General features: G+C 52.8%; 1 protein-coding gene across 1 annotated transcript in view; it reads right to left on the minus strand.

Annotated features, from left to right (window-relative positions):
• The window catches only part of EDC4 (enhancer of mRNA decapping 4), a gene marked incomplete at both ends in the record, with an annotated part of 46,966 nt that overhangs the window by 9,181 nt on the left and 10,943 nt on the right, over window positions 1-26,842 (minus strand). The window contains 15 exon segments of the mRNA XM_034788440.1: window positions 215-395; window positions 1,768-1,804; window positions 3,332-3,484; window positions 4,314-4,415; window positions 6,050-6,513; window positions 7,576-7,729; window positions 8,783-8,871; window positions 11,582-11,778; window positions 12,419-12,510; window positions 13,122-13,194; window positions 13,684-13,864; window positions 15,907-16,009; window positions 17,024-17,119; window positions 17,672-17,755; window positions 18,407-18,516. Coding sequence (XP_034644331.1) covers window positions 215-395; window positions 1,768-1,804; window positions 3,332-3,484; window positions 4,314-4,415; window positions 6,050-6,513; window positions 7,576-7,729; window positions 8,783-8,871; window positions 11,582-11,778; window positions 12,419-12,510; window positions 13,122-13,194; window positions 13,684-13,864; window positions 15,907-16,009; window positions 17,024-17,119; window positions 17,672-17,755; window positions 18,407-18,516 — 2,116 coding nt within the window.

Below are 26,842 nucleotides of genomic sequence, written 5' to 3' on the forward strand. Positions count from 1 at the left end.
CCCACACAGCTCTTCTAGTGCCCCCAACCCCGGCCTGCAGCATCCCCCCGTCCCAGCCCTGGCACCCTTGAGCAGTGGCTGCTGAACTCCGAGGTGGTTTTATGGGGTAGACGTATGGCAGCTGGGACTGATGTCTCTCCCGCAGCACCGCTCATCCCTGAAGGGCCGGCCCCGTGGCACGCTGGCCCCGGGAGGGGCTTGCCAGGAAGGATACGCTCTTGTTCTTGCTGAGAGTCAATCACTCGTTCCATGTGACCCATGAGGGAGCTCTGCACAGCATCCAGGTGGTCAGTGAGTCTCTGCATTAGTTCCATCTGGTTCTGTCTCAGCTCCGTGAGCTCCCTCTGTTGGCTCCGCAGCAGAGACATCAGCTCATCCTGGCACTCGGCGGTCACCTGTTCGCAGACAAGGCAGCCAAATGATACGCTCTGTGCCCACTGGCCACTGCATCGGTACTGAGGTCAGAGGTCAGCAGAGAGCTTGAGCCCCTGCTAGGGAAACCCAGGGCCAGTTCACCCACCACTTAAGCCCAGGAGCAAAGCTCAACACAACCAGGATATGATTCAGGGCCAGGCCCAGGCCTCAAGGAAGCCAAGGGGCAAAATTCCCCCCGTCTCCAATAGGATCCGCAGTTTGCCTTTACAGGAGCACACTGACGAGACAGCAAAACACACCAGGCCCCAGGGTCCCTCCAGGCGACTCCCTGACCTAAGAGACTGCGCTGGTTGGGAGCGAACCCCGCCCAGACCTTCGCAGGCTGGCTAACGCCAAAGCTTTTGCTCCCCAAAGGTGATGTGCAAACCAGAGCCTAGGCCCCTCGCTGGATCCCTGCAGCTGCCTACAAGACTTCGAGGATGTAGGTCTCCGCTGTCAGAGAAGAGGAAAGCCCTGGGATTTAAACAGCTGACCTCAGGCACTTACGATGGGGCAATGCATTGTTTGGGGGGTGCACCGCCATTCACAGGGCCAGCACCATGGCACTTCCTCTAGCTCAGGAGGGGAAGTGGCTCTGGCCAGCTCCATGCCTGGAGGAAGGGGAAGTTATTTTGGAGATGTTCTCTTGCCCATATTATCCAGATGGTCAGATTAGATGATCACATTGGTCCCTTTTGACCTTGGAATCTACAGAGGTGCTTCATACCCATCAGCGGGAGCCAGGCTTTAACCTAGAGGGAAGCCATCTGAAAGGCCAACCCGGCGCTACAGACAGCAGACCCCACTTGAGAGGCTGCCCGAGCCCTCATAGTGTTCCAAGAGCACCCCAATGAGTCCTAAAGCGTGGTCCCAGCACGCTCTCCATTGGACACGGAGGTGCTACCAGCAGAGATAAGGAGCTCTAACAGGCCAGAGCTGCTCTGTCCTAATGGGGCTAGGAATGCCTTGTTTTCCCATTGCTGGTGCACTCAACGTGATTTCTATTCATCTCCTGCAGGAGCAAATACCAGAGCTGCGGCTGAGCCGGTTGGAGTGGAAAAAGGAGGACCACGTAGATGCGAATCAGATGTGGTAAGCTGCAAAGGAAACCACTGGTTTCACCAAGTCTAGGCACCCCCCTCAGACCACCTGCAAGCCACAGAGCTAAGCAAGTTCTGCAGGGCCTTAGTGAGCAGTGAAGCACAGCCGGCATGCCCTGCCTGCTCACGCAGCACAGGCCCCCGGCTCCGCAACAAACGCGGAGGGAATTGGGACGGGCTTTCCTTTACATCATCAGTGAGCTGACTAACAAGCAAGCAGGTGATGGAGCGTCGGATCCCCACTGGGACTAACCTGGCGATCACCTGACCTCGGGGACTGGGTCACATCCCTGGAATGAAAAGAAGAGTTACCATAACCATGTGAATTGCACCCAGCCCGGGGTCAGAGTCTTTCACCAACACTGACTGAGCTGGGTGGGAGCTTTTGATTACTCCTATAACTCTCACCCTCCCACCATCCAGCATCCGTCCCCCTTTGTCTTGTTCCACCACCAACACAAGAGCACCAGGAGGGTACAGAGTTCATATTGGTACAGAACTGTATCAAAGCCAAGAATTACCACCCCTAGTGAGTAAGACTCAAGGGACCCCCTACACTGCCCCTCTAGACGGGCTGGTTTGACACAGGGCACCTCCTGGGCCTGGCCCTTTGGCCTGAAGGTCACTGGATCCCCTGATGTTCACACAGCACGAGCACAGCCTAGGCTGTTCAGCCTTGACTGAATTTGGGGGCAGAGAAGTCATTCCCCTGACGTTATCTGCCCAAACACCAAGAGGGCCGTTTTCTCTGTTTCTTATAGAAAAAAATGGGATGCACATTTTGAAGTTCTCAAAGAGTGCCTGTAATGACTGTCTGGAGCCATACGCTGCAATATGGACTGAACAAAGAGAACACGGACTTGGTTTGTTAAGCAGGAGAGACCAGTTTGGCTCCTGAAAACCCATGACTCCGTGTTGAGCCAAACCTGGCAGGAGGGAGGTGTGTGCTGGCAGCTCACAGCCTGGATGGCCCACAAGCACTACAGCTGTCTGAAGAGGACTGGGGCATGGGAGGAAAATGGCATTTATCATTTATCAGCAGAGATTCCTTTTTCGCTGCCTCCTTTTCCTGCAACCAGCAATCTAAAGCCCCAGCCTGTGGTCTGCAGTCACGACATACACAAGGAAAGTTCCAAACCACTCCATGGCCATATGAAAAGCACAGGAGTAGAAAGCCATTTGCAGAGGTTGCACTGATTTTCCTGTACACAGGACGTAGCACATTGGACTGCGCTACCCAATCACCACCTCATGGGCTGACCCTTCAGCTGGTCAAGTTTCAGCCAGAGCACATTCATACGCTCAAGTTTCAAACACAGACACAGCAGGCAGGTGCCAGACGTTACTGCATGTGGCCACTGTGGTTGGGCCTAGAAGCCACCCAGATCAGAGCTCTGTCATGCTGGGTGCTGGAAAACATTTAGAGAATGACCGTCCTGAAGGAGCCTTCCCCAAAGTGGGGCAGATGGCTCTGCCATGGGGCAGCACAGGAGTAGAAACAAGGCTGTGTACCCCTCCTGTCTCATCGTCACGAGCCTGCCTCCCACAAGTTCTTCTGAAGCCTGTGCTGGCCCTGCAGCCCCACCAGAAGGGCAGGACAGAGCCTGCTCCCATGCCCCTCTGTGATAGCCACTCTGACTGGGCAACGCAGCGCTTTCACCAGGGCTGGGAGGTTACTGCTTACAAAGCTCAGATCCCCATAAGCAGACAGCAGCAGCTCTAGGGCACTGCTGGCTAGCTTAGCGGCTAGCGGGGTTCTCAGATTGTGACCCTGTGCTGCCAATCCCGCAGCTGTCTGCCCTGGAAGTCCAGCGTACCCGTCATCTTTCTTGCCCTTCCGTTTGAGCTTGGGGGAAGCCCGAGGGGACACCTTGGCTTTCCAGTCCTTCACAGGCAGCCTCTGTGCAGATGCTTTGGCACCAAACCCGCCTGATGTAGAAGCCAAACTTGCAACTTCATCATCATGGTCACTGCAAAAGAAGACCAGGGAGAGGAGGTTGCTAGCAGTAGTGGGGAGAGCCACCCTGCCCTACAGCCGCCCAGGTCGTCAATCCAGACGAGTCCGCAGGGCCCGGCATGAAGCGCTCCACCTAGACCCAAGGAACCAGGCTGCTCAGATCAAGATGAAGTATGGCATGATGGGACCTGTAGTCTCTGCATTAGGCCCGGCTGCAGAGGTCTCTGAGTGCTCCCTAGTGTGGAATTTGCTGACTCAGGAGGGGACCAAGCACAGCACACCTCTCAAGCTGAGAGGCTGAAGGTGCCGTAACCCATTGAGAACCACAATGTGGAGAAACCGAGGGAGTCCAGGCAGTAACCGAACTCCGCACTGACTGGGGGCTGACACTGCCAGGCCTCTGGCTGCAGCTCTCCCATTGAAGGCAGTGAGAATTCGGCATGTAGGATCAGCCCCTGGGGGTGAAGGGCGGGTCGTGACTGGGCAGGATCTTGGCGAGCACAGCAGTGCCCTAGGGTACCTTGATCTACCTTGCTTTAAATTCAAGGGCTGGGCTCCACCAAACAGTGCCCATTAGTTGGTTTGCACTGATGATTGGACCAAGCGACACAAGCCACGCTCTGTCCACGTTCCCCTGTGCAGCCCAGCAAGCACTCTGACCCTGAAGAGCATAACCCAGGTGATAGCTGGGCTGGCTCGCAAGATGCTATCAGGATAGGACTGGTTTCACGGCCTCCCTCGTGCCAGGGCTGGGGGGCAGGAGGCAAAGCAGATGAAGACTTGCCAAGGACAGGGACACAGAGTCCGTGCTGGGGACGCGAGAGGGATGCGCGTGCTGGTACCTTTGCTCTGCACTGGCATCCTGGCTGTCGTGCTGCAGCAGGTGGTAGCTGTGCCTGTGATAGGAAGAGCTCTTGTGCTTCTCTGCAATGTCATCCCTTGGGCTGGGGGAAAGGGAAATGCCATCATGAAAACGTCTCCCGGCCTGGTTATCTGCTCATTCCACTGCCTGCACAGGAGTGGGCCTGCTGATAGCAGGCTGGGGGGTTCACAGAGCCAGTGGGGTCTGACAGCCGGGCCCAGGCATAGTGGGTGTCTGGGGGTCAGATGCTTGGGTGCGATCACACACACCCTTCAGAGCACGGGTGGGTCTGTAGATAAATAATAAAATAATATATGGAGATATACCTATCTCATAGAACTGGAAGGGACCTTGAACGGTCATCAAGTCCAGTCCCCTGCCTTCACTAGCAGGACCAATTTTTTTGCCCCAGATCCCTAAATGGCCCCCTCAAGGATTGAACTCACAACCTGGAGGACGGGCACATTTTATAACCACCAGTGAACAGGAAGCAGCTGGCAGGAACACCACACTGCTCTCCCCCAGATGCAGGTGGTGCACTACGGTAGAGAGCATCCCCCAGCCGTTGCATTTTCACCTGTCCAGGGGAGTATTTCAGATCCCCAGACTCTGTGCATCAGTGGTAACAGCAAGAGGCCGTTGCCTAGACACTGACGTGCCTGCAGAGTGCAGCAAGTTACAAGGCCTGGAGTCGGGGACCAGGAGAACCAGCCACCCTGGCAAGACTTTTCTAAACTCGCACCCTGGATCCAGACAGCCGACATGTCGGACATGAGAGCAGCGTGGAGCTCCAGGGTGGAAGGACGGCTGCGTCTCCTGTAACTCGGGGGACGTCTCTGGTCTATTAAGGAGCGGTGTTGGCAGGCTGCTAGCCTCGTTCAGAAGGATGGAGGCTGCAGGGCTGGCCCTGGGAGGTGCTGCCTCCCATTCTATGAGAGGCCTGGGGACAAATCAGGACATTCTGTTCCACTCCTGCCAGAGGAGGTAGGATCTGGCCAGCCCAGACATTCCAGACCTGCACGGAACACCCCCAGCTGCTTGGGCTGGAAGAGTTTGTCTCCAAGACATGGCTACACATAACCCTTCTCTCGGGCTACATCTCTGTGCTTCCCAGCTCAGGCAGACGCGCCCTCAGACCTGCTTCGCCACGTGCATCAATCACAGCTACTCGCTTCAGGGACTAAGTTTGTCTGGCGTCTCTGCAGAGCCAGCCCGTCACAGGTGAGAGACTCGTCAATCTCGTGCACTGGCAGCAGAACTGGCTCCCGAGTGCCCATCAGGTCCCCCCAACAGGGCTGCACAGATTTTGCCAGGAGCAGAATTTGGCCTGCACAACCTTCATTCTGCTGGTCATGCACAAGATGGAAAGCCCCCAGCTTGACTTTGAGAACCCAGGGTAAGTGTGTGGGGCTGGCAGCTAGAAAAAGGGTTAAGGCGCTGAGCTCCTTTGAGCCGGACGGGCGAAAAACAGACGCCCCCCCCTGTTATCCTGGAGTCCCTGTTGCAGAGCAGGGGTGCATGTTAAAACTGCCCTGGAGGTGGGGGACAGTGATGCTGAGCCTACAAAGTCGGGTGCAGAGAGAAGCAGCGTATTGGGGCTCTGAAAGGAGGGACGGCCAAGGCCCTGAAACACCAGTTTTCCACCAACGTGCCAACTGGACATGGCTAAGAACGTGCCCCCAAGTAAAGCAGAGCAAAGCTCGCCCAGCCGGTTACCTGTCTGCTATGCTGTTCCTGGTTTCCCTGGTGATGTCGGGGGCCGCTGGCCACGGCTGGCTCACGACGCTGTTGGAAGATGCATTTTCCTGAGTTAAAGCAGTCTCCAGTAACGAGGGTGTGGTCAGCCTGTCCACCTCCACAGGGGCCATGTCGAGGGAGTGCTGGCTGTGCTCGGAGCTGTGCCGGTTCCTCGGGGACAGCAAGTGCAAGGCCGAGGCGGCCGAGGCCATGCTGTCCGCGTGGTGGTTGGGCTCCAGCACCTCTGCAGGGAGCCCGGCCGGGGCTGCGGCAAAGCTGCGCTGCAGCGTCTCAGAGGCGATCTCTGGGATGTCCTGGGACATGGCCGTGGAGGCCGAGGAAATGACGTCCGGGGAGCGCTCACGGGTGGGTGAGGCCTGGGCTACCACAAGGGGCTCCACTTCCTGCAGCTCCAGAGTCAGAGGGGGGTTTGCTGGAGTGACCTGACCAATATAAACAAGCCAACGTTCACTGTAATGCAGACACCCAAACCACACAAGCCGTCTCAAGGACCCTCAGCACCCCATGGCAGCCAGCCTTCAGGGCAGAGAGCGGTGAGACCCCCTCCTGGCCTTACTACTGCTGTGCCCCCAGGACAGGGCTGCTGAGGAGCCAGGCCTCCAGACATCTGGGCCTGATTGCATTCTGATCCTTGCCGCTCCAGCACCCCTACTACCCGCCAGCACAGACCCAGCTGTCCAGCAGGACAACTCTGTCCTTCCTGTGTGCTGTTAACTCCGTTGGGAGCAGCAGTCACTAACCGGGGTCACGCTGCACTGCAAACGCTTCAGCACATAACACCGCCAGCCCCAGAGGTCCAGGGGACTGCACAGGTGAATCACGTACGTAAGTGCCCGCAGGACCGGGTCTAAGAGTTCACGTTTCTCTCACCAAAGAGGCAAGACGCACTAGCTAAAGGGGCATCAGCTTAAAACACCTGTTTCCAGTTGAAGATGTCAGACACAAGTGACATCTAAAGTCTCCAGAACTGAAAGAGATTTGAGGAGCTGTTCCTCTTTCCCTTTGTTTTACTGGCTACAATCAACTTCATGGGGTCTTTCCTACAGAAGCAGGGGCAGAAACATTTTAAAAGAGGAACTTCTTGTTGCAGGCCCAAAGCACAGGCAGCAGCAGACTCAGCTCGGATTTCCGTGTAACCCTGCTCAGGAAACGGACAACGTCAGAGCAATCTGTGTTTCCTCCGAGTGTCTGGTAGCTTTCCCTGGGGTGCTTCCTTGACTCCCTTCCAGTCTCCTAGCATGGGGAGTGACTGCTCCTAACGTTGCTGATGATGGAATAAAAAAAGTGACCCTGTGCTAGAGCGGCCCCCATTTTTAAAGCCGTGGCTTTTACGGACAGGCAATCTGCGACGACACGTGCTGACACAGCAGCACCTTCCAACCACTCGGATGGGCCAGCCTGGGCACCCTGGTGCATTCCAGCTGGCAGAGGGTCATGGAAAGAAAGGGAGAGTTACCATGTGCCAACAGTGCTGGCAGCCTTACCGGGACAGGGGCCTTTGGGGTCAGCTTGTCAGGGAGTCCAGGGATAAGGACTGAATGGTTCCTAGGACTCGTCTGGAGACTGCTGCTACTGCTGCTTAGCGTCAGGCTGGTGTCCAACTGCATCTTTGGGCTCAAAGTCAGGTCCTCAGATGGCCTATACAGGGAGATGGAAAGAGCTGAGCACCAGATTTCGTAGGGTTGGTTCAGGCAGAGCCCCCTGAGCTCAGGAACTGCGATTCCTGCTGCACTTGGTCAATGCAGGAGCGCCTGGCCCCAGTTTACCCAGCGTCCCCCAAGCTCTGTGGTTCCTCCCACCCAACGGGAGACCTTCCCTTGGCGTGACCACTCTTCCTAGACTAGGGACTGAACAGAAGAGCTTCACAACCTTGCTAGAGGGAGTCTGTTAGAACTCAGGGGGTCAGATCCTGAGAAGGGATTTGATAGCAGCCTTCAACTACCTGAAGGGGGGTTCCAAAGAGGATGGAGCTCAGTTGTTCTCAGTGGTAGCAGATGACAGAACAAGGAGCAATGGTCTCAAGTTGCAGTGGGGGAGGTCTAGGTTGGATATTAGGAAACACTATTTCACTAGGAGGGTGGTGAAGCACTGGAATGGGTTACCTAGGGAGGTGGTGGAATCTCCTTCCTTAGAGGTTTTTAAGGTCAGACTTGACAAAGCCCTGGCTGGGATGATTCAGTTGGTGTTGGTCCTGCTTTGAGCAGGGGGTTGGACTAGATGACCTCCTGAGGTCTCTTCCAACCCTAATCTTCTATGATTCTTCTATGATCCTTTAGTCTAGCCCATCTCTGGGGGAGGAGAACAGGACACAGCAGGATTTGTCCTTGCCCTCCTCGCCTAAGCACTGAGGCTTCTACCCTATTATACTCTTCACCACTGGGAAGCTGTGTCTGATGTTCAGTCTAAGTGTCCCTCAGACTCCTAGTAATGCCTCTCTGTCCTTGGGGTCTGCAGCCTTCACCGCTCGCAAAGCGCAATACTCCCTCCGGAGGAGCAGGGAGAGCAACCGAGCAGCGGTGCAATGGGAGAACCTCTCCGAGGCAGGAAACAGAGCAGGCCGCCTCTGCACCACAGGGAAGGAGGCAGGTTCACTCAGCGCTGCCATAGAGTGTGTAACCCCTGGAGCGCCAGCCTGCTCTGCAGATGGGGCCCAACTCAGCTGGGAAGGACACGCACTCTGGCTCCACTTACCTGGGCACAGCGGGGTCAGTGACGGAAGCGCTGCTCATGGCTGTGACTGCAGTCAGGGAACTGACGCTGCTTCCCGGCGACATGGCAATCTAGCACAAACACAGATCCATGCTTTGAGAGGAGGCTCTGCCGATAGGCCTCTCCCTGAGCAACTCCTGGCTCCCTCCACAGTCCCACTACGGAGCGTGCAGAAGGTGACAGAGACTCTCTCAAGATTCCAGATGTGCCTAGGGCACCAGTCAAGGACCGGGCCCCTTTGTGGCCTTTGACAGAACTGGGCATGAGGTTCTGGAGACCCAACTGCGGATCGGACGGAAAGGCCCTTCTGGGAGTTTGCTCCTTTCCTCTCTACTTGCTTTCCCTGCTGGAGGGCACTCACAGATGGAGTTCGGCAGGGCTCAGCCCTGTCACCCCTGTTCACACACATGCAGCTGCTAGAGGAGAAGGAGCTAAGCTGTTCCACTAGGAGGTGCCCAACACTCAGATCTACATCCCCTCGTCCATCCTGGATAGCGTGGTCCCTGGGCTCTCCCCGCACCTGCTACAGGAACAGACCTGGATGGAAGCCAAGTGGCTTGGCCTTGACTTAGATAAGTGCTGCCAACAGTAGAGAGAAGCCTCTAAATGAACTAATGGGGGACTGCTGGTCACCTTCTATGGGATGGGTATGTCTGACCATTGCTGTTACAGTTTCAGTGTGACCAAGGGACATCTTGAGTCCAAGGGGCAGAGGGCAAAAGGGGTGCATAAGGAATCCCCTGGGTCTGGTATTTTCATTCAAGTTCACAAAAGTGTGTCATGTGAGGTCTCTCATAAAACCCTGTCTCACACTGGGCATCAATATTATGCAAAACGTGTATGGATGGTGTGAGAGGAGTAATGTATGTACACTGAAAATTAAGTTCTTCAAGTCTGTGCCTAGGGACTGGTGATCAGCAAAGGTGAAAAACAGGTTTTCCTCCAGAGAAGAGCTGTTTCTCCATCTATTTCCACGTAGATGGAGTATTGGATGTAAGTTCACTCATAAGTCTATGTTACCAAATGCTAATGAAGGACCGTGGAATATTCCAGACAAGAAATTAAGAGGAAGAGGTAACAGCAGGAGTTACCCTGTTTAGGGGTAGTACAACGAACTTCTGAAACTCTAACTAGGAGAATGGCCACGAGTGGCTTCAGGCCTTGGTTTCAGAACCATTTCAAGGGTCTGCCCAGGTGTAGACAGACAGCTACAAACCTTCCACAGGAGACAGGTTAGAATCCACACTTCTAAAACCAGAACACTGTGGTCGAGCTGCTCAATGTGGCAAGCGGCGCCATGTAGCCATTGTCACACTGGCATCACACCAGCCAGCCCTCGCTGCAGTCAGAGCACTGGGGACAATACGCATCAGCCAGGTCACCCAGTGACATGCACAGTGACCTGGGAACATCTCCAGAGCTTGTGCAGGAAGACAGGGGAGAATGTTATAGCTCACTCCTCACAGCCAGTGTTTTGCATCAGCATGAGGCAGTACATCTGGCACCAAGACAGAGCAGCACCCCAAAGTGTCAGTGGGGCACGCTCCAGAGACACCTCACAGACCCCTGCTGCAGAGCCACTGGTTCTACACGGGAGGGAGCATTGAGGGGAAGCATCAGATCCAGTCTGTTTCCTCCTGCTGCCCCGGCAAAGCTCTGATACACAGACATGGAGGAAACAAACGGTTTTGGATCGCTAAAGACAAGAGGCTGAGCGCAAGAGCCCCACCTTCGCAAACCGAACCACCACTGGGATGACTCCCCCCGCTAGGGATGAGAGAGTGGAAAGGCCTATCACGCTGGAGCACGGTCCTGGGGAGTGCTCATTCCCTGGTACGAGAGACGTCGCAGAAGTGAAATCAAAACCCGAGTCGTCTCACCCAGAAGAAAAGGCACAGAAATGATTCAGCTGAACTGTGCGCTCTCCAGTGGCTTCCCAGGCTGCCCACGTGCCCTCTGGCATGCTCCCTAATGAGGTTGGCCTTGCGGGCACTGCCAAGAGTTGGGGGAGTGACGCTGTGCCAACTGGGGCGCTCTCAGCCATTTAGCAACATGGGGCTTTTCCCTGCTACTTGGCCAGAGAAGAGAGTCCTAAAAACGGGCTTGTTTCTTCAACACACACTAAAGCCTGCTGGGCAATGGTGCAGATTCCCCGGCACCTCTAAAGCAAGCCAGCTCTGCAGACCGAGAGTCCTCTCTGAGCAGCCAGCAGCAATAAAGACAAGCTCTGGGGAGCACACCCAGGCCACTTCAGAGAGGGGCAGCCATTGCACACAGCCCTTGGGAGGGGATCTCCACCCCAGAAGCTAAAGCCCACAAAGCCGGAACATGCTGCCACACCGCCAGCTCACTGGTTTGCGGACGGGTCCCATCTTCTTGCTGCTCATTGCAGGTCTCTCTCAGTGTGAGCTTGGGTCAGCCTGGCATTTTAAGGTGCCTCAGCCCACGCTGCTAAGCTCTGGGCCCTTCCTCATTACTGTATTTGCATCCCAACCCCGCGAGAAGCAGGAGTACTGCAGTTTCCTCCCCCAAAAGAAGCCTTGCAGGAAACCTCTGGGATTCAGGTTGTTTGGTCCTAGGAGCCAAGATTTCCTGGTGGACTTTCCATAAGCCAACTGCAAAGGGTAAGAAAAGGCTAAGAGCTCTGAGCGCTTTCTATGGTTTGTACACTAGATTATCTGGACTACCCGAGTTATCACAGTCCAGGTGGGATCCTCAGCACGCAAAATCCCAGACCATCCCCTACATTCCCCACTGGCTCCACCCATCACATCAGGCTACCTGCTGAAGAGATGTGCTTGGGGTCATGAATGCATCTGGGGTCATCAGCTTGGGTTTGGCATCGTTGGAGAGGGCAAGAAAATCCGCTGGCACAGGCAGGTCTGCAATGCGCCGTAAGTCCGGTTGGGAGCCATGGACGGACCCCTTCTCCGATCCCAGCCCTTCTGCGCCCAGGTCAGCCAGATGGTCTGGAAACGCTTTAGAGAGATACGTACAAATTAACCTTAGAGCTTCCAAAGGAGCCAGGCAGGGAGGGTTTTATTCCTACAAAGCACGAGTTATACCACTTCCACCAGTCCAGGCGCCAAAGGACTGAACTGGAAGCCCACGGCTGTCTCAGTCAGGGCATGGAAGCAGCCTGATGGAGGAGGAACAGACTCATGGCCTTTGCCAGAGAAGAGGGTGCATGCCAAGGAGGGCATGTGATCCACACGTAAGCTTCCCTGCAAATGGGTTTGAGTGACACAGCAGCAATACAGGGCAATACACCCACCTGGGGCCAGCCTTCAATCCGTCCTCTGCCCTCCTCACCGAGACCTGTCCTGCCTGAGCGCAGCTTTCCCAGGAGGAAGTCCCAGACCAGCCAGAGGGGGCACCACAGAGCACACCAAGCACCTTCATCGCTGAACATGCTCTGTGCTCGGTCTCAGCTCTTTAAACTGCCAGGCCTCCCACGCCCAGCTCAGCAGTTAGGATGCCCTCGGGGTAACAAAGTCAGGAGCCCACCAAACATCCCTTCCAACCTCGCTGAGGCTGCCAGCAATGATGGAGACACGATGCTGGGAAGCTCAAAGCACCAGATGGTTCTGGCCAGAACCCCCGACTGAAGGGCCTTACCGAAATCTTCATGAGAGCCGTGGGGAGGGATCGGTGCAGCCATATCTGGACTATGAAAAGGTTGGAATCGGATCTGCACATCCTGCAGGGCCCTGTAATGTTCCAAAATGCTGGGTTAGTTCACACATCAGCCACAGAGCCATAAATCGCAGCGATTCCCCTTCCTGGAGCTGGTCCTGGAAAGCGCTTTAGTATTTTCTGCCTATTAAGGACAAAGTGGGAGTCCCCAGTCAGTGGTGCCCCGCCTCAGCTCAGCCTTTCCTGTGCTGACCACACCTGAAAGCTGTCCAGACTCAAGCCCTAGGCAGCCACATGGCAGGTCAGCACTAACCCAACCAGTCCTGGCCCCCAAGTCAGCAGAAACGTTCAGCTGCTGACACATTGTGCAAAGGCTCAGAGCTCGAGAGTCCACAGGAAAAGACACGGGAAGCATTTTAAACGGAGCTAGGAAGAGACCGAGGACCCACTACCCAGTCAGGCCTGAGGCCTCCCAGGCCAAGGATACTCTCCATGTCGACTGCTCCGGTGGGTTTCATACTGAGGGAAGATGCGTGCGGGAACAGTGGGTGATAACATCCCCCCCCACAAGCAGAGAACAGCTGGTGACCCTGATGGCCAAGGGGGTTTTAGGAAGGAAGGTGCGCACTGGGCAGCACTGAGACAAGCAGGCCAGCTGTCCGAACCATGCCCTATGCATACTCACTTGGTGTGGACGCAGAAGAGCTTGATCAGCACACCCGCCGCCGATTCGACAGCCCCAGCCCCCTGAGCCCCTTCTGGAAGAGAGACAAGAACGAGGAAATGGGCTGCAGCATGGGGCGCTGCACATGTCCTTAGGCCTCAAGCTCTCGGGTAGCACAGGCCCTGAGGCGGAGCGCTCCCTTGTGCTCATTCAGATCTCAGAGAAACGGCTCATAAAATCCCCTCACGCTCTTTCGGACTCTGCCACCTCCTGCCTGGGCGCTCACACCACACAGATCCGTGGGAATGCCCCCTCCGCTGCGCCGAGTGCCATGCCAGAGGGCGAAAAGGAGGCATCTAGAGGGATCCCAGTAGCAGTCACCCAGCGATCCTAAGCCCTGTGCCCTAGCCACGAGCCCATCCTCCTCCCCTCAAATCTGGGCCGCTCTAGGCAGGTCAGTATTGTTCTCCAGCACTGCCAGCTCATCAAGGGAGTTTCTCACTAATATATTCCGGCTATGTCGCCAGGAAGCAGCCCCCAGAGCCTCCTCAGAAACAAGGGCTGGTTGCCCCTCACGGCTCACCTGTGCTCAGGCTGTCGCTTTCCTCTTCAGCTGGGAGGACCTCCGTGTGCCGCAGTCGGCAGCGGCTCACCACCTGGATGCCAAAGCTCAGGACCGGGTGGGTGAGGAGGAACTCCGAGATGGAGCTGAAGTAAGCTCTGCCCTCCTCCTGGTTCTGCAAAAGCTCCATCACATACAGGACCTGGAAGCAGAGCACCAGAAACACCCTGCAACAACCCAAATCGCTGGGGCTTTGGCAGCAGACTGCCAGGTGTGATCAGAGAGTTCTACAACGAATGCACCATCAGCCTTCCCCTTGTACCCAAGAGTAGCTCCCACACGACCTCCCAGAATGCCACACACAGCTTACCAGAGCCAGGCAAAGCTCTTTGGATCCAGGTGGCGCAATGTATGCTGGGAAGTGTAGTCCCCACGAGCTGCCCCTCTCTATTAGAGAGGTACCCGTCTAGATGTTTGTCACCCATCATCATGGGATCTAGATCTGGCTACAGTATATCCCATTTTTGCCAATTGCCAATGCAGCATTCCCACTGACGCCTATCATTAGTGACAAAGTATTAAGTTTTAATTAGCTTAACAAAACCTTAAGTTCCACCGTCTAAATTCTGCCTCCTCCCTCCCACCCCAGCCGCCTTCAACAAAACGATCAGAGCACATCCAGGCTTGCTACCCCAACCCAGGACATCAGGGTTCAAGTCCTGTGTAAGTTCCAATTTCACGAACGGCACAGAAATCACCAAATTAGCCCAATACTGTGATTTTTCCAGCAGCGGGGATGTGGAAGCAGGCAGGTGGGTCGGGGGGGTGGCATGGTGCTATCCCGGGGGGGAGGAGGAAGCATGTCTCACCACATGGCATGGGCCACCCCAGTTGAGGGCACTCTGCACTGAGCTCTGGCCCAGGCCACACTTAAAGCTTCCTGTCCAGCTGGCGGGGGGAGAGGACAGCACTGACAATGTGGTGATTAGGAGTCCCAGCCTGTCCCGCCCCACAGCAGCCCCCGAGAAGACACCTCGGGAGCAAGACCAGATCAATCCCCCCACTGTGGCCACCTCTGCTGCTGCTTGCACACAAGCAGCTGTGTGCGGGAGCCCTGCCCTGGCAGAGGGATCGGGCTGGGGGGAGGGATCCTGGTCTCAGCTCCTCACCAGCCTGTGCTGTCTCCTCCGGGTTGTGCTGGGGAGTGGGAGGGGGCTCCTAGATGCCACATTGTCAGTGCCACCCTTTTCTCCCTGCCAGCCGGACAGGAAGCAGCAGTGGCAGCCTGGGCACGGAGCTAGCCTGGCCCTGATCCCTGACCCAGCTTGGAGTGGCTGGCACCATGTGATGAGACAACTGACCTGCCACCTCCCCACTGTCCTCCAGAATGGGACCAGCCCACTGACCGCCCACTGGCAGGAGTCTTAGCAGGGATGTCTGCTTCCACCTGGTGGCTGTTGGAAAAATCGCAGCAGTCTGGGGGGCACTTGGCCACCACAATATCCTATGAAACTCGAACATTCACCTGCAAAGCTGCTGAAAGTGTTTTTTAAAAGTCCATGATTGTCACAGGGCCCCAAACTGGACACAGAGGGGAAGAAGAGAGCCCCTGTACTGGGCTACAGCACCAGCTGGGCTTTCCCACTAGATATCAAGGCCGTCCCAACCACCAGCGTAACAGGCCGGGTCCAGCGAGAACCAACAGACCTCTCAAAGCAAAGCAGTGTCTCTGCTCTGAGACAGCTGTGCTGCTGCCAAGCAGTGGTTACTTGGCATTGCTCTCTCTGTCCTCCTAAAAGCAAGGAGCTTAAACATGAAGGAAAGCCAGTGTCTTTCCCGTCACCCCGTTACAGCAGAGTACATCTGATGCCCCACGCTGAGAGCCCAGCCACTAGACAGGCACCTGGGGCAGAGGGGTTAATGACAGAACAAGAGCATATCTCGGAGTCACCCGGCTTTGAAGAGCTCAGTCGAATCATTATAGCACTGGGGGTCAGTTTCCTTCTCAAATGAGAATTTTTACTTTAACACCAGCATTAATCCTGTGCCTCGCTCAAGGCCCCTTTGGGCCCAGGCAGCACCAGCAGAACCATTCTCCACCTTACAGTGAAATGGTGCAGGCCGACTTTGCCTCTTTTCAGCAGCAAGTGCAGCCAGCCCTGCCGTAGTCGCAGTGGCTGCACAGGATCCCGATCTCCCTCCACCCAGCGTGGCTGAAGCAGCCAGTAAATGGGAGCCACCTACTTTTCTCTGCACGTCGCTCAGGATCAGGAATTCGGCAGAGAGGTCCAGGCAGGCTTTCAGACTGGGGGGAACACTCTTGGAACTGAAGATGTCAGGGGAAAAGCTGGGTTCCGCAACGGGAGAGAACACACAGACGGCGAGAGCCATTAGCACAAGTGAAGGCCTCTATGGCACAGCATTCCAGTTCGACTAAGAGCAGCTTAGCACAGGGCCGGTCAGATTTTCCACTGCCTCCGGTAACCGAAGTGATGGAACCCCATGCAAACACGGGAGGGGAACTGGCAGAACAAAATCTCCCCTAACTATGGGCCTCAAGTGTTTAAACCGGGATGCCAGGCTAGTAAGAAGAGGGATCCTGGGATCGTGAGCTAAAACACAGCCCAGCAGCTGAGAGACCAGCTGGGCAAAGCACACCACCACTGGAGTACAGGGTAACCGTTCAGCACTCAGTTGTGTTCTACTCAGTGGGTTGCAGGAGGGAGAGTCCAAAGGAGGGTGATTTTCACGTCTGCATCCACTGGAGCTGCTTCCAGGGCCCATGATCCCCCAGCAGACAGCAGCTTTGGGGGGGATTGAGCACATAGGATTGGGCAGCGGTTCTCAGTGCTGGCTGGCTCCCCAGAGCAGTCTTGTGCTACCCCAGTAACACAACACTAAGCACACAAAGCGACAGGGAAGAGATGCTGGAACTCTCGCCACACCGGACGAAGTGAGCAGTCACTATTTACACAGACAATGCGTCGGCTCCAGAATGCTTTCCTGGGAACATTTGTACACTACAGACCTGAGCAAAGATGACCAAGTAAAGCTGTTCAGGGTCAAACCCCGCAAGCCCGCCTATCAGCCATGGGACACCCAGATCCATTTGGCACAGAGCTCACCACAGTTCTGACATTAGCAGAGGCTGTCACATTATGCTCATTTGACATAGGAAGAGGCTCCAGGTGGGACTAGAACAGACTACATTGTAGATCACTGACAGCCTCTTCCTCTGCAGAGTAATTATATTGCCAGGATCCTAACAGGTCTCTGAGTTCTGCTCGAACCTGTGGAATCTTCAGACTAAACCCCACCTCCCAGAGACCTAACTTGCAGGTCTAGGTGTATCACCACTCACCGGACAGTTTGCAGACAGGTCCAAGAAACGGTGCACCACATCTTCAGCTCTCGGTTCTGATCTGCTCCAGTGATGAGAAACCTCCAGAAAGGAACCCTGAAGGCACAGCAGAGAAGTCTTGGGAAAGAATGCTGTAAGAAGGCGTAGCCCCTCCCTGCAAGCGCCTCCTGCAGGAACACTGCTCAGAGGCTGCCTATGGCTAAACTTGGCCAGGAATGTCCCACACTCCCAGGGCAGTTTCTGCACCATGGGCAGGTTAGAACCTGGCACACCTTCGGAGGCCCTGCTCTCTAGGGAATCAGTAAGACCCCAGCCAAATGTCAGAAAGGGTCGGAAGCAGGAACTACGATAGAAGCTTGAGACAGAGTAAGCCAGGCTGGGCTGACCAACAGCACTAGCCTAAATGTATCATTCTGCCTAGACACATTTTCACTGGCGAGTTCTCCACACCCAAGAACTGACTCTAGGAATAGGACAATTTTGCACTGCCTCACTGAGCCCCAACTACTCCCCGGTTGGAGAGGGCAACTCATTCCGTACAGGACACGGTCCTGTGTGTGTAAATGCAAGTACCAGGATCCTGTCTTAAACCTATGAAGCTGAGGGTTTGCTACACCCTGCGGCTCACAGTCCAGGACCAAGACTTACTCTGGGTCTTGTTTTTTGTGATTATCACAGAAGAGCAGGCAGGAGAGCGGCCTGCCGTCATGGGGCTTCCATTCATGCAGGCACCTAGGAGAGAACCAGAGAGAAGAGGGGACAAGTACATCAAAACTAGCAGAAATAGAAGGGCTCTGAACAATTCACAGCCTTCATTACTCAGTCACCGGTTTGAACTGAGCCCAAGGCAGCTGTGATCAAGAGTTATCGCCCAATGGCGGTTTGCTGGCCTGCGTGAAACAAGTCCAGTTGGCAGTGGACAAGGGACTATGCCACAAAAAATACCACAATGATGGGCGTCTGCATGGAGCATCTAGAACCAGAATGGATAATGGAGATTGAGCTCCCCCTCTCGGATTTCTGTGGCAGCAGTTCAGTAGAAGGACGTTGGCTCTGCCATTGCCCGGGCCGTTCCTGTTCTATGGACAGGACTTCTGTTTCCAGCAAGAGCAAGTGAACCTTTCCCCAGCAGTAAACAGATTCCCTCCCCTCCCCTCCCCCATTTTTAGAAGTGCTGAGCACATCCTACAATACTCAGCAATTCTAAAATGCTCTGCAACGCTAGGGTGCTGTATACACATTAGCCCTAAAGGTCCTCCTCATGGTCTCAGAAGGAATCAGACAAGGAATCCTCAAGAGCTGAACTTCTCCCTCTCAGCCAGGGGAAGCTCCAGTTGTCCTCTGTTCCACGACCCATCCCTTCTTTTCTGCTTCTTAAGTTACCTGGGCTCATCTTGCCCCTCTATGTAGATCTGCCAGAATTTGACATAGCCATCGTGGCTTGCTGTGGCCAAGACGGTCCCATCTGGAGAGAGCGCTCCCTCGCTCAGGCACTAAAGAGGGAAGAGGAAAGCATACCAGTCATTCCACGTCTCCTCAGGAAATCAGAATTTAACCATAGGGAAAGTGTGATGGGGCAGGGTCCTAAAGGTAAGCCTGTGAGTGAATGTAACCAGGGGTTTATGCCCCCACCAAAGAATCGACTTGTTTCCAACCCAGGTAATAATCCCCTTTTCCAGACAGTGACTTAAATACGCTGGGTTGTGCTGGTAGGCAACTGAGGCCCTCATCTGATGTCACTCCTTTCTTAAGAGATTCTTATTAAGAGCACATTTAATTTTATTTCCAAATCTTTTTGCTCTCTACTTCTACGATCATTAACTTATACACAACAGCATCAACTCTGCATTTCCTGCTTCTGCCAAGAGTTAAGTGGAGAGAAATATACAAGTTTTTGGAACTAAACAGCCAAAATATTAAATTGTCTCAACCCCAAGCCTGTAATTCTGATCCAACCTAAAGCTTTACACCCAAGAGTGTACTCGCCGCTTAGCCTGATGGAAACTGCCAACGAAAACACGATAAGCGGCTTCCACATAACGAGAACACACCCAGTCAAAAGGAAATGTTCAAACACTCATTACAAAAACTTCCCTGTGTTACTGATACTGAAAATGCATCACTTACCCGTAACTGGAGGTTTGCGGAGATGTGTGGTCCCTATCTGTATTCCACACATGGGTATGCATAGGCACCATATACCTAAGTCCAGAGATTTTTAGTAAGCAGTGTCCGTTGGTCTGCACATGTGCAGTTCTCCTCATGCTCTGAACCAAGGATATAAAGGGCAGTGCGGACTAATGCCTCTCCAGTTCTTTCTCCCACCGCAAATCCAGTTATGATCTGCAGCAGAGGGACAGAAGGCAGGTAGTGGAATACAGACAGTGACCACACAGCTTGAAGAACCTCCAGTTACAAGTCACTAACCTCCATTTCTTCTTGGAATGATGGTCCCTATGTGTATTCCACATGTGGGAGATTAGCAAGGAAAGTCATACAGGAGGTAGGTGCAAGGAGGCAGAAGTGATGGCTGACTAACACTGCTGTCCCCACAGCTATATCTGTAGTAGAAGACTGGAGCAAAGTATAATGGCCTGTGAAGATGTGCAAGCAGCTCCAGCTAGCTGCCCTACATCTCTTCAGTAGAGGTATGACTTGCAGAGATTGCTTGTGTTCAGGTGGCATGGACCCTCACCCCCTCTGGGGGACAGGGAACGCGAGCTAGTTGGTAGCAAAGGATAATGTAGCCAGAGATCCATTTAGAAAGTCTGCGCAGATACAGCTTGAACCCCTGATCTCTGTTATGGTAACAAAAAGTCTAGGTGTCTAAGTGCTTTTGTTCTTTGCAGATAAAAGACCAGTGCTCTTCAGATGCTCAGAGACTGAAGTGTCCTCTCCTCATCAGAAGCATACAGTTTCAGAAAAAATATCGATAAGTGGATGGTTTGACGCATGTGAAACTCTGAAATTGCTTTAGGATGAATTGGAGAGCAGGGGGTGGGGAGGCAAAGAGAGACCTCCTCTTTATGGAAGGTGGTGTACGGTGGGCCTGCTCCAGCTCATTGACTCTTCTGCCTGATGTGATGGCAACTAGGAAGGCAACTTTCATCAAGAAGTAGGCCACAGCACATGTGACTGAAGGGATGTTTGGTGAGAGACGAAAGAATGAGATTGCCGTCCCATTCAGGTGTTGGGCTTCACCAATGGTGGGAAGGATCTCAGAAGTCGCTTCAGGAATCTAGTCATTGTGGGATGAGTGAAGATAGTGTGGCTGTTAATAGGGGGATGTAAAGCACAGACTGCTCCTAAATGAATCTGCAGAGAACTAACGGAGAGACCCAATGTCTTAAGGCAGTGGCTCTCAACCTATTTACCATGATGGACTGCATATGCAGCTCTCTGTGTGTTATGTGGGCCACATCCACACAATATAGACACTATCTGAATGGCCCTGAGGATGTCACATAGGCCACAGTTGTGTGCTGACTGGGCCACAAGTGGCCTGTAAGTTGAGAACAACTGTCTTAAGGGTAAGTAGATATTCCAGAATAGCAGAGATCCCCGTGGACTCTAGAGATAAACTAGCATTGTGCCCAAGAGGAGAATCGCTTCCACTTAGCTGAATAGCATTTCCTGGTAGGTCCCTTCCAGCTTTGGTTGAGGATGGATTGAACTGCCTTGGAAAATGAACATTCTACATCTGATGCCCATCCAAATACCAGGCCTTGAGTTGCAGTGGTCCCAGAACGGCATCCCGGAAAGGTGCCATTGTTTTGCATTAGCAGGCCCATAAGTGGTCGAATGTTGATGGGCGAACAGGCTGAAATTCTCAGTAGGTCCATGAATCAGAACTCTCTCGGCCAGTTGGGTCCAATAAGGACGACTTGAGCCCTGTTGTAACGGATTTTCCAGAGGCCCTGTGGTATTAATGAGATAAGAGGAAAAGCAGATCTGGAGTGATCCCTCCATTGTAGCAGAAGGGCATCTCCCTTTGAGCCTCTACCTAGCACTGCCCTGGAGCAGTACGGGGGAAGTTTTTTGTTCACCTGCGAGGCCCCGAGGTGGCATTTCCCAGCAGGTGAAGACCTTATTCAGGACTGAATTGTGACTCTCCTATTCATGGTCTGTGGAAAAATGTCTGTTACGGAGTTCTGCAGCATGCTTGAGAAAGGGCTAGGAGATATCTGATACTGCAATTCCAGAGGTTAACTGTCCCCTCTCCTTGCTTGTTTATACAGAAAACAGTCGTCATATTGTCCGACATTGTCTGGATGTGCCGAGATTGGAAGAGTTGGAGGCCCGATGAACCACTCTGAGTTCCAGTAAACGGATATGGATCCTAGACTCCCGAGAGGTCCACATGCCACGTGCAGCATGGTCATCCACATGAGCTCCACAACCTAGGAGGGAGGTATCAGTAATGATAGTCACCTGGGTGTTGGTGTGAGGAGAGGAGCCCCTACTCAAACTTTCTCCGGCCTTGTCTGCCAGATGAGAGAGAGGCCAGAATTGTTCCTTTGGCATTATTGATGACTTTTTCTGGTGAGCAGATGAACTGAAGCCAGGTTTGCAGGCAATGGAAATGGAGCTGGGCAAATGGTGTCTGGTATGTGACTGAGGAGAGAAAAGGCAAGTTCTGACTGGAGTCGGAGAGCGACCTCTTGTACGAGATCGCCCATGGCAGAGAATCTCTCAATAGGCAGACAGGCACTTGTAGTTGAGTCCTATGAAGTTTATGGACCTTGTGAGGTCAAAGGAGACTTTTCATGGTTGACACAAATTCCCTGGAAGTTTGTAGTTGGAGCAGGAATCGGTTGATAAACTGGATTTCCTTGTACAATCTTGGATGAGGGTAAACCGGTTTCTCCTCATCCAAGCTGCCACCAGTGAAAAGACTTTTGTAAAGACTCTGGGTGTCACAGCTAGCCCGAATGGAAGGACTCTGACTTAATAATGGTTTCGACAAAGAAAGAACTTGAGGACCCTTCTGAGGGATGGGTGAATGTCTATGTGAAATTATGCATCTTCCATGTCAAGAGCCACAATCCTGGTGCCATCTTCCAGAGAGGGGATTATTGATGCCAATGTGACCATGTGGAATTTTAGATATTTGGACAATTATAGTTAGTTGGCATAGAGGTTAGGAGTCTATTTCAACAGTGGGTGGATGAGGTTCTGTGGCCTGCAAAGTGCAGGAAGTCGGACTAGATGATCATGATGGTCCCTTCTGGCCTTAGAGTCTATGAGTCAAAATTGGTCTTCATCCCCCATTCTTTTTGGGGACTAAGTATTATGGGGAGTAGCATCTTTTCCCTTCAAGTTGAGATGGAACTCCTTCTATGGCTCCCTGGTGGAGAAGGGAGTCCACTTCTTGACACAGAATTTCCTTGTGAGATTGGACCCTGAAAACGGACCATGAAGGGGTTGACAAACTCAATCAGATGCCTGGTAGTGAATAATTTCTAGCACACATTTGTCTGTTGTTAAAGCCCTCCAGTGTGGGCAAATTGGATAAGGAAGTCTCCAAAAAACGGAGGGACAGGATGCTGTGGCATCAATAAAGGGATGTGGGTCTCAACAGTCCCATCAAAATTAATCCCTTGGCTGTGGGTTAGAGTGAGCTGTGGCCAGTGTACCTGGACCAGTGTACCTGGGTCTTTGAACCCTCTATTGTTTGGTTGATGATTCCTGGGAGCATTGGTAGTAAAATTGTTTAAGTGTCTTGCTCTGTGATGCTGCCTCTTCTGAGCAGGTATAGATATCCACAGAACAAAACATTGTCCTCAAGTCCTTTGGAGAGTGGAAGGAATCATCCATCTTATCACTGAACAGGTTAACTGTATCAACGGGCAGATTTCGAACGGTACTCTGTATCTTTCTAGGGAAACCTGAACATTGTAACCAGGAATCTTTCCTCGGGACAATGGCTGTAACCATCTCTCTGGATGCTGTATCCACAGCATCTACTGCAGCCTGTAGAGTGTTTTGGCCACTAATTTTCCTTCATCAAGCAAGGACTGGAACTGAGCTCTATCTTCCTGAGGGAGTGTTTCCTTAAAATCCAACAACGTCGCATAATTAGTGAAGTCGTATTTAACTAGAAGAGGCTGATCATTTGAAATTCTAAATTGGAGAAAGGCAGAGAAGACCATTCTCCCTAGGTGATCGAGCTGTATGGCACCTTGTCCAAGGGTGCAGTTTTGGGGTGTTGCAGCCTGGATCTTTCGGTGACTGCCTGTGCCACCAGAGAATTTGAGAATAGAAACTGTCTCCGCTTAGATGGAATGAAGTACAGCTTCTCAACCCTCTTTGGGGTGGGAGCACAGGAAACAGAAGTGTGCCACACTGTTCTAGCTGGATCCATGATGGCCTCGTTAACCAGGAAGGCTGCTTGACTGGGACCCACGGGTTGCAAGATGTCCAGCAATCTACGTAGGGGCTCCTCAACTTCTTCGAGCTGCATTTGGAGCTCGGACACCACCCTTTGTAGGAGCTCCTGGTATTGCCTGTAGGCATCAGATGGAGATGGGGTAACTGCCTCATCTGGGGAAGTTGATGAAGTTGCTCCCAGAACAGTTGGACTAGTCGGATCTGGTTCAACTTTGTCTTCCGCATACTCCGATGGGGCCAGTTGGCAAGTAAGGCTCATGTACTGATCCCAGCTGCCTAGAGTAGAGATCCTACGGGAGCCAATAATGCCAGCGTGAAGGATCAGCCAGCCGAGGAGGATCCCATGGCACTGGGTACCACCTGTCTCTTGCGAAGTCATCTGATCAGCGAACAGAACCCTCATCTCGTAGGCTTCTGTCCAGCCCCGTTTCTCTATGGCAGGGTAGGGGCTCTTCTGCAACCTCCAACTCATCAGATGAAAAAGCTGAATCCTAAGCTACCGGCGAAACTGACAATGCCAATGGCTGGGTACTCAGGCTCGCGGGTGGGAAAGGAGAGCAGGTCTGTGTCCTCAGAATAGCTTCTTCCATGGGCGTAACAGTGTGTCTGAATAAAGAGGAGCTGAGAGGAAATGGGAGTGAGGACAGGGGAGAGCAAAAACGTCCTCCGGGGAAAAGTAGATCTCAAACTGCCCCAGGGTACAGGGTGAGTCAATTGCTGGAGCCATCGGATCCTGTGCTTCTCTGGTCATGGTGGAAGTCGGATCCCTCTGGGGCCATGATGATATTGGCACAGTCTGATCTGGATGTTGAAGGGACCAGCGGTGGATATCTATCTTTAGTTTGCGCATCGGACTCAGAACTGATGGCCATGTGCTCCTTCGCGCAACTTTCTCCTGCTGAGGAGATTTACTCAGGACTGAATCTTTAGGACTCATACGTGAGGACTCCCCTGACTCTGAGGAGTCGAGGAGGGATCTCATTTCTTCAGGTCAGCTCTAGAAGCAGAGGGCTTGTCTCTATGCTTGTGAGAGTGCCCCTTACTCTCATGAGAAGCCTTCTCCTTAGGCTTGGAAGTCTTGTCCTCAACTCCTGAGCTTGTGCTTTGAAGGGCACTGCCTGCTGATTGAAGTTGATGTGTGGGGGGGGGAGGGGGGGGTGTCTCCCCAGCTGGGATCTGAGTGGGGTCTCATGGCCTCTCCAGATGTTTAGTAAGTCTTCACTCTCGACCCTCATGAGTTCCGGAAGGGAATGAGCAGCACATGCTGCACTTAGCTGAGATGTGAGCCTCACCCAGTCAGTAACGGCAGCGTTGGTGTTCCTTGCTCATTGACAAGGAGCAGGGGCAGGACACGCAATTCTTAAACCCCGGTACTCTGGGCACGATCCTAGTCTCCTGGGGAGCATTTCCCTGAAGTGGGGGGAAGAGCTACTGACCTACACTCATACTTAAGACTAAAAGAATTCTAAAATTATTTACAATATTTCACAGACTGAAGCAGTCAAAATAAGCAGCTGTGGACGCAGAAGGTTCGGACTCAGGCCATGCGGTGCTCAGAAGGAACTGGAGAGGCACCGGTCCGCACCACCCCTTATGCCCTCGGTTCAGAGCACAAGGAGAACAACTGCGCATGTGCAGACCAATGGACACGGCTTTCTAAAGATCTCAGGCATGTGGTGCGCATGTGTACCTACGTGTGGAATACACATGGGGACCATCCCTCGAAGAAGAAATTGTACAATTCTCATTTACTTTCCACCAGTGATGCAGTTTTATTTACTTTTCACTCAGTATGGAGAGTGAAACCAAACTCATTCATTGTTACTCCTTTCCAGGTTCTAATGCATCCAAGGTTCACACCATCACCTGTTCGACACCTGAAATGTTTTCACTGATATTTAGGCCTAATCTACACACCGGTTTTGTACCAGTACAAATATTGGACAGAGGTGTGATTTTGTACAAATGTAGTTCTACTGCTACAACCTCTAGTGTAGACACGATTATACCAGCATAAAGGTGTCTTCTTCGCTTCTCAGGAATAAGCTTTCCCGTATAACTGCACTCACACGAGCAGTTGGACCAGCAGAACTACTCCCGTATAGCTAAAGCTGTACCTGGTGCTTAGACAAGCCTTTAGAAATATCACAAATAGGATCTGTAAATCTTAAATTACAGTCATTGTCTACAGATGGGTTTTTCGAAAGCACCTAAGTGACTTTCAATGGGAATGGCTCCCAAATCATTCTGGCACCTTTGAAAATCTTATATATGCACAGTTACCAATGATGCACCTTATACACATTGACAGCATCCCCTTATAGTGTAATTAGTTCTCTGCATTCCTATAATTTCAGAAATTGACTAGTTTAATGGGAACTAAGCCCTATGTGATACAGAAGTCAGATGAAAGAGACTCTTCGATCCCATTCAGCTCCTTGTAAGGGTAGGACGAGGGTCCCCAAAGACCACATACAATGAAGTCTGCCAAACTGAGTTCATAACTTTTCCTACATGTACATTCTTATCCTTCCTGTTGTCATAGTTCCCCCATTCTGTCTGAGAAGGTGAAAGGTAGATGTGAGAGCATCAGAAGAGATGCCGCTGTTGAGAAGGCAAAAGCCAAAGAGCCTGAATGCCTTTTTACACTCCCAGGGCAGCTGAGCTTTGAGGGTCTACCTGGTAAGTCGCACACTTCTAAGGTAATGACAGAGATCCACACAAAAGGACTGAGTACCATGCTCCACAAGAGCCATTGGGTTGGGTAAGTAATTTGGCCTTTGATTATCTCCAACAGCCAAAGCATTTATGGGCCAACACAGCATTTCTCCAGAGGTGGCTTTTGGCTGTAACAAAAATTAGGGTTGCTTTGAGATGCAGGCTCACCTGCCACTCTCTCTGATGTTTGCAGAACTGCCCACTAAGCCCGTAAGCAGAAACTGCAGGACAATCTGATTCTCCTGAAAATGGCTGAGCCACTAAACACTGTTGAGTTTCAAGGAACGATGGCGCCCCCACCATATTGCTTAGTGACTCGCAGCCTCAAGGTGCAAATGAGCTTATCCTGCAAGACAGACTGTAGAAGTGACAGCCTGGCCTCTCCATTCTGAGGGGTACGGTAGGCGTCTATCTCCTGGAAGTACCTGCTCTTACCAGCCCCGCAGACAATGCATACAAGGACCCAAGGGCATAAGGAGCTAAGGACATGATCACAGCCCTGCTTGCCTTTGATTTCATCAAGCGATCTGAACGTAGGTATTTATGCTGCAATGTTCAGGAATGCCAGACAGATGACTCAGCAGCTTGGCAATGGCAGAGACATTCATTCAACATTAAGCTACCGACAGCAGCTCAGGGCTGCACCATCTTTACTTAAGGTGGGTAACAGTCCAACGCTTTAGAACAGAAAGTCGAGGGAGCTCAGGGTTC

Source organism: Trachemys scripta, chromosome 13 (genome assembly GCF_013100865.1).
Source record: "Trachemys scripta elegans isolate TJP31775 chromosome 13, CAS_Tse_1.0, whole genome shotgun sequence".
NCBI lineage: Eukaryota > Metazoa > Chordata > Testudines > Emydidae > Trachemys > Trachemys scripta.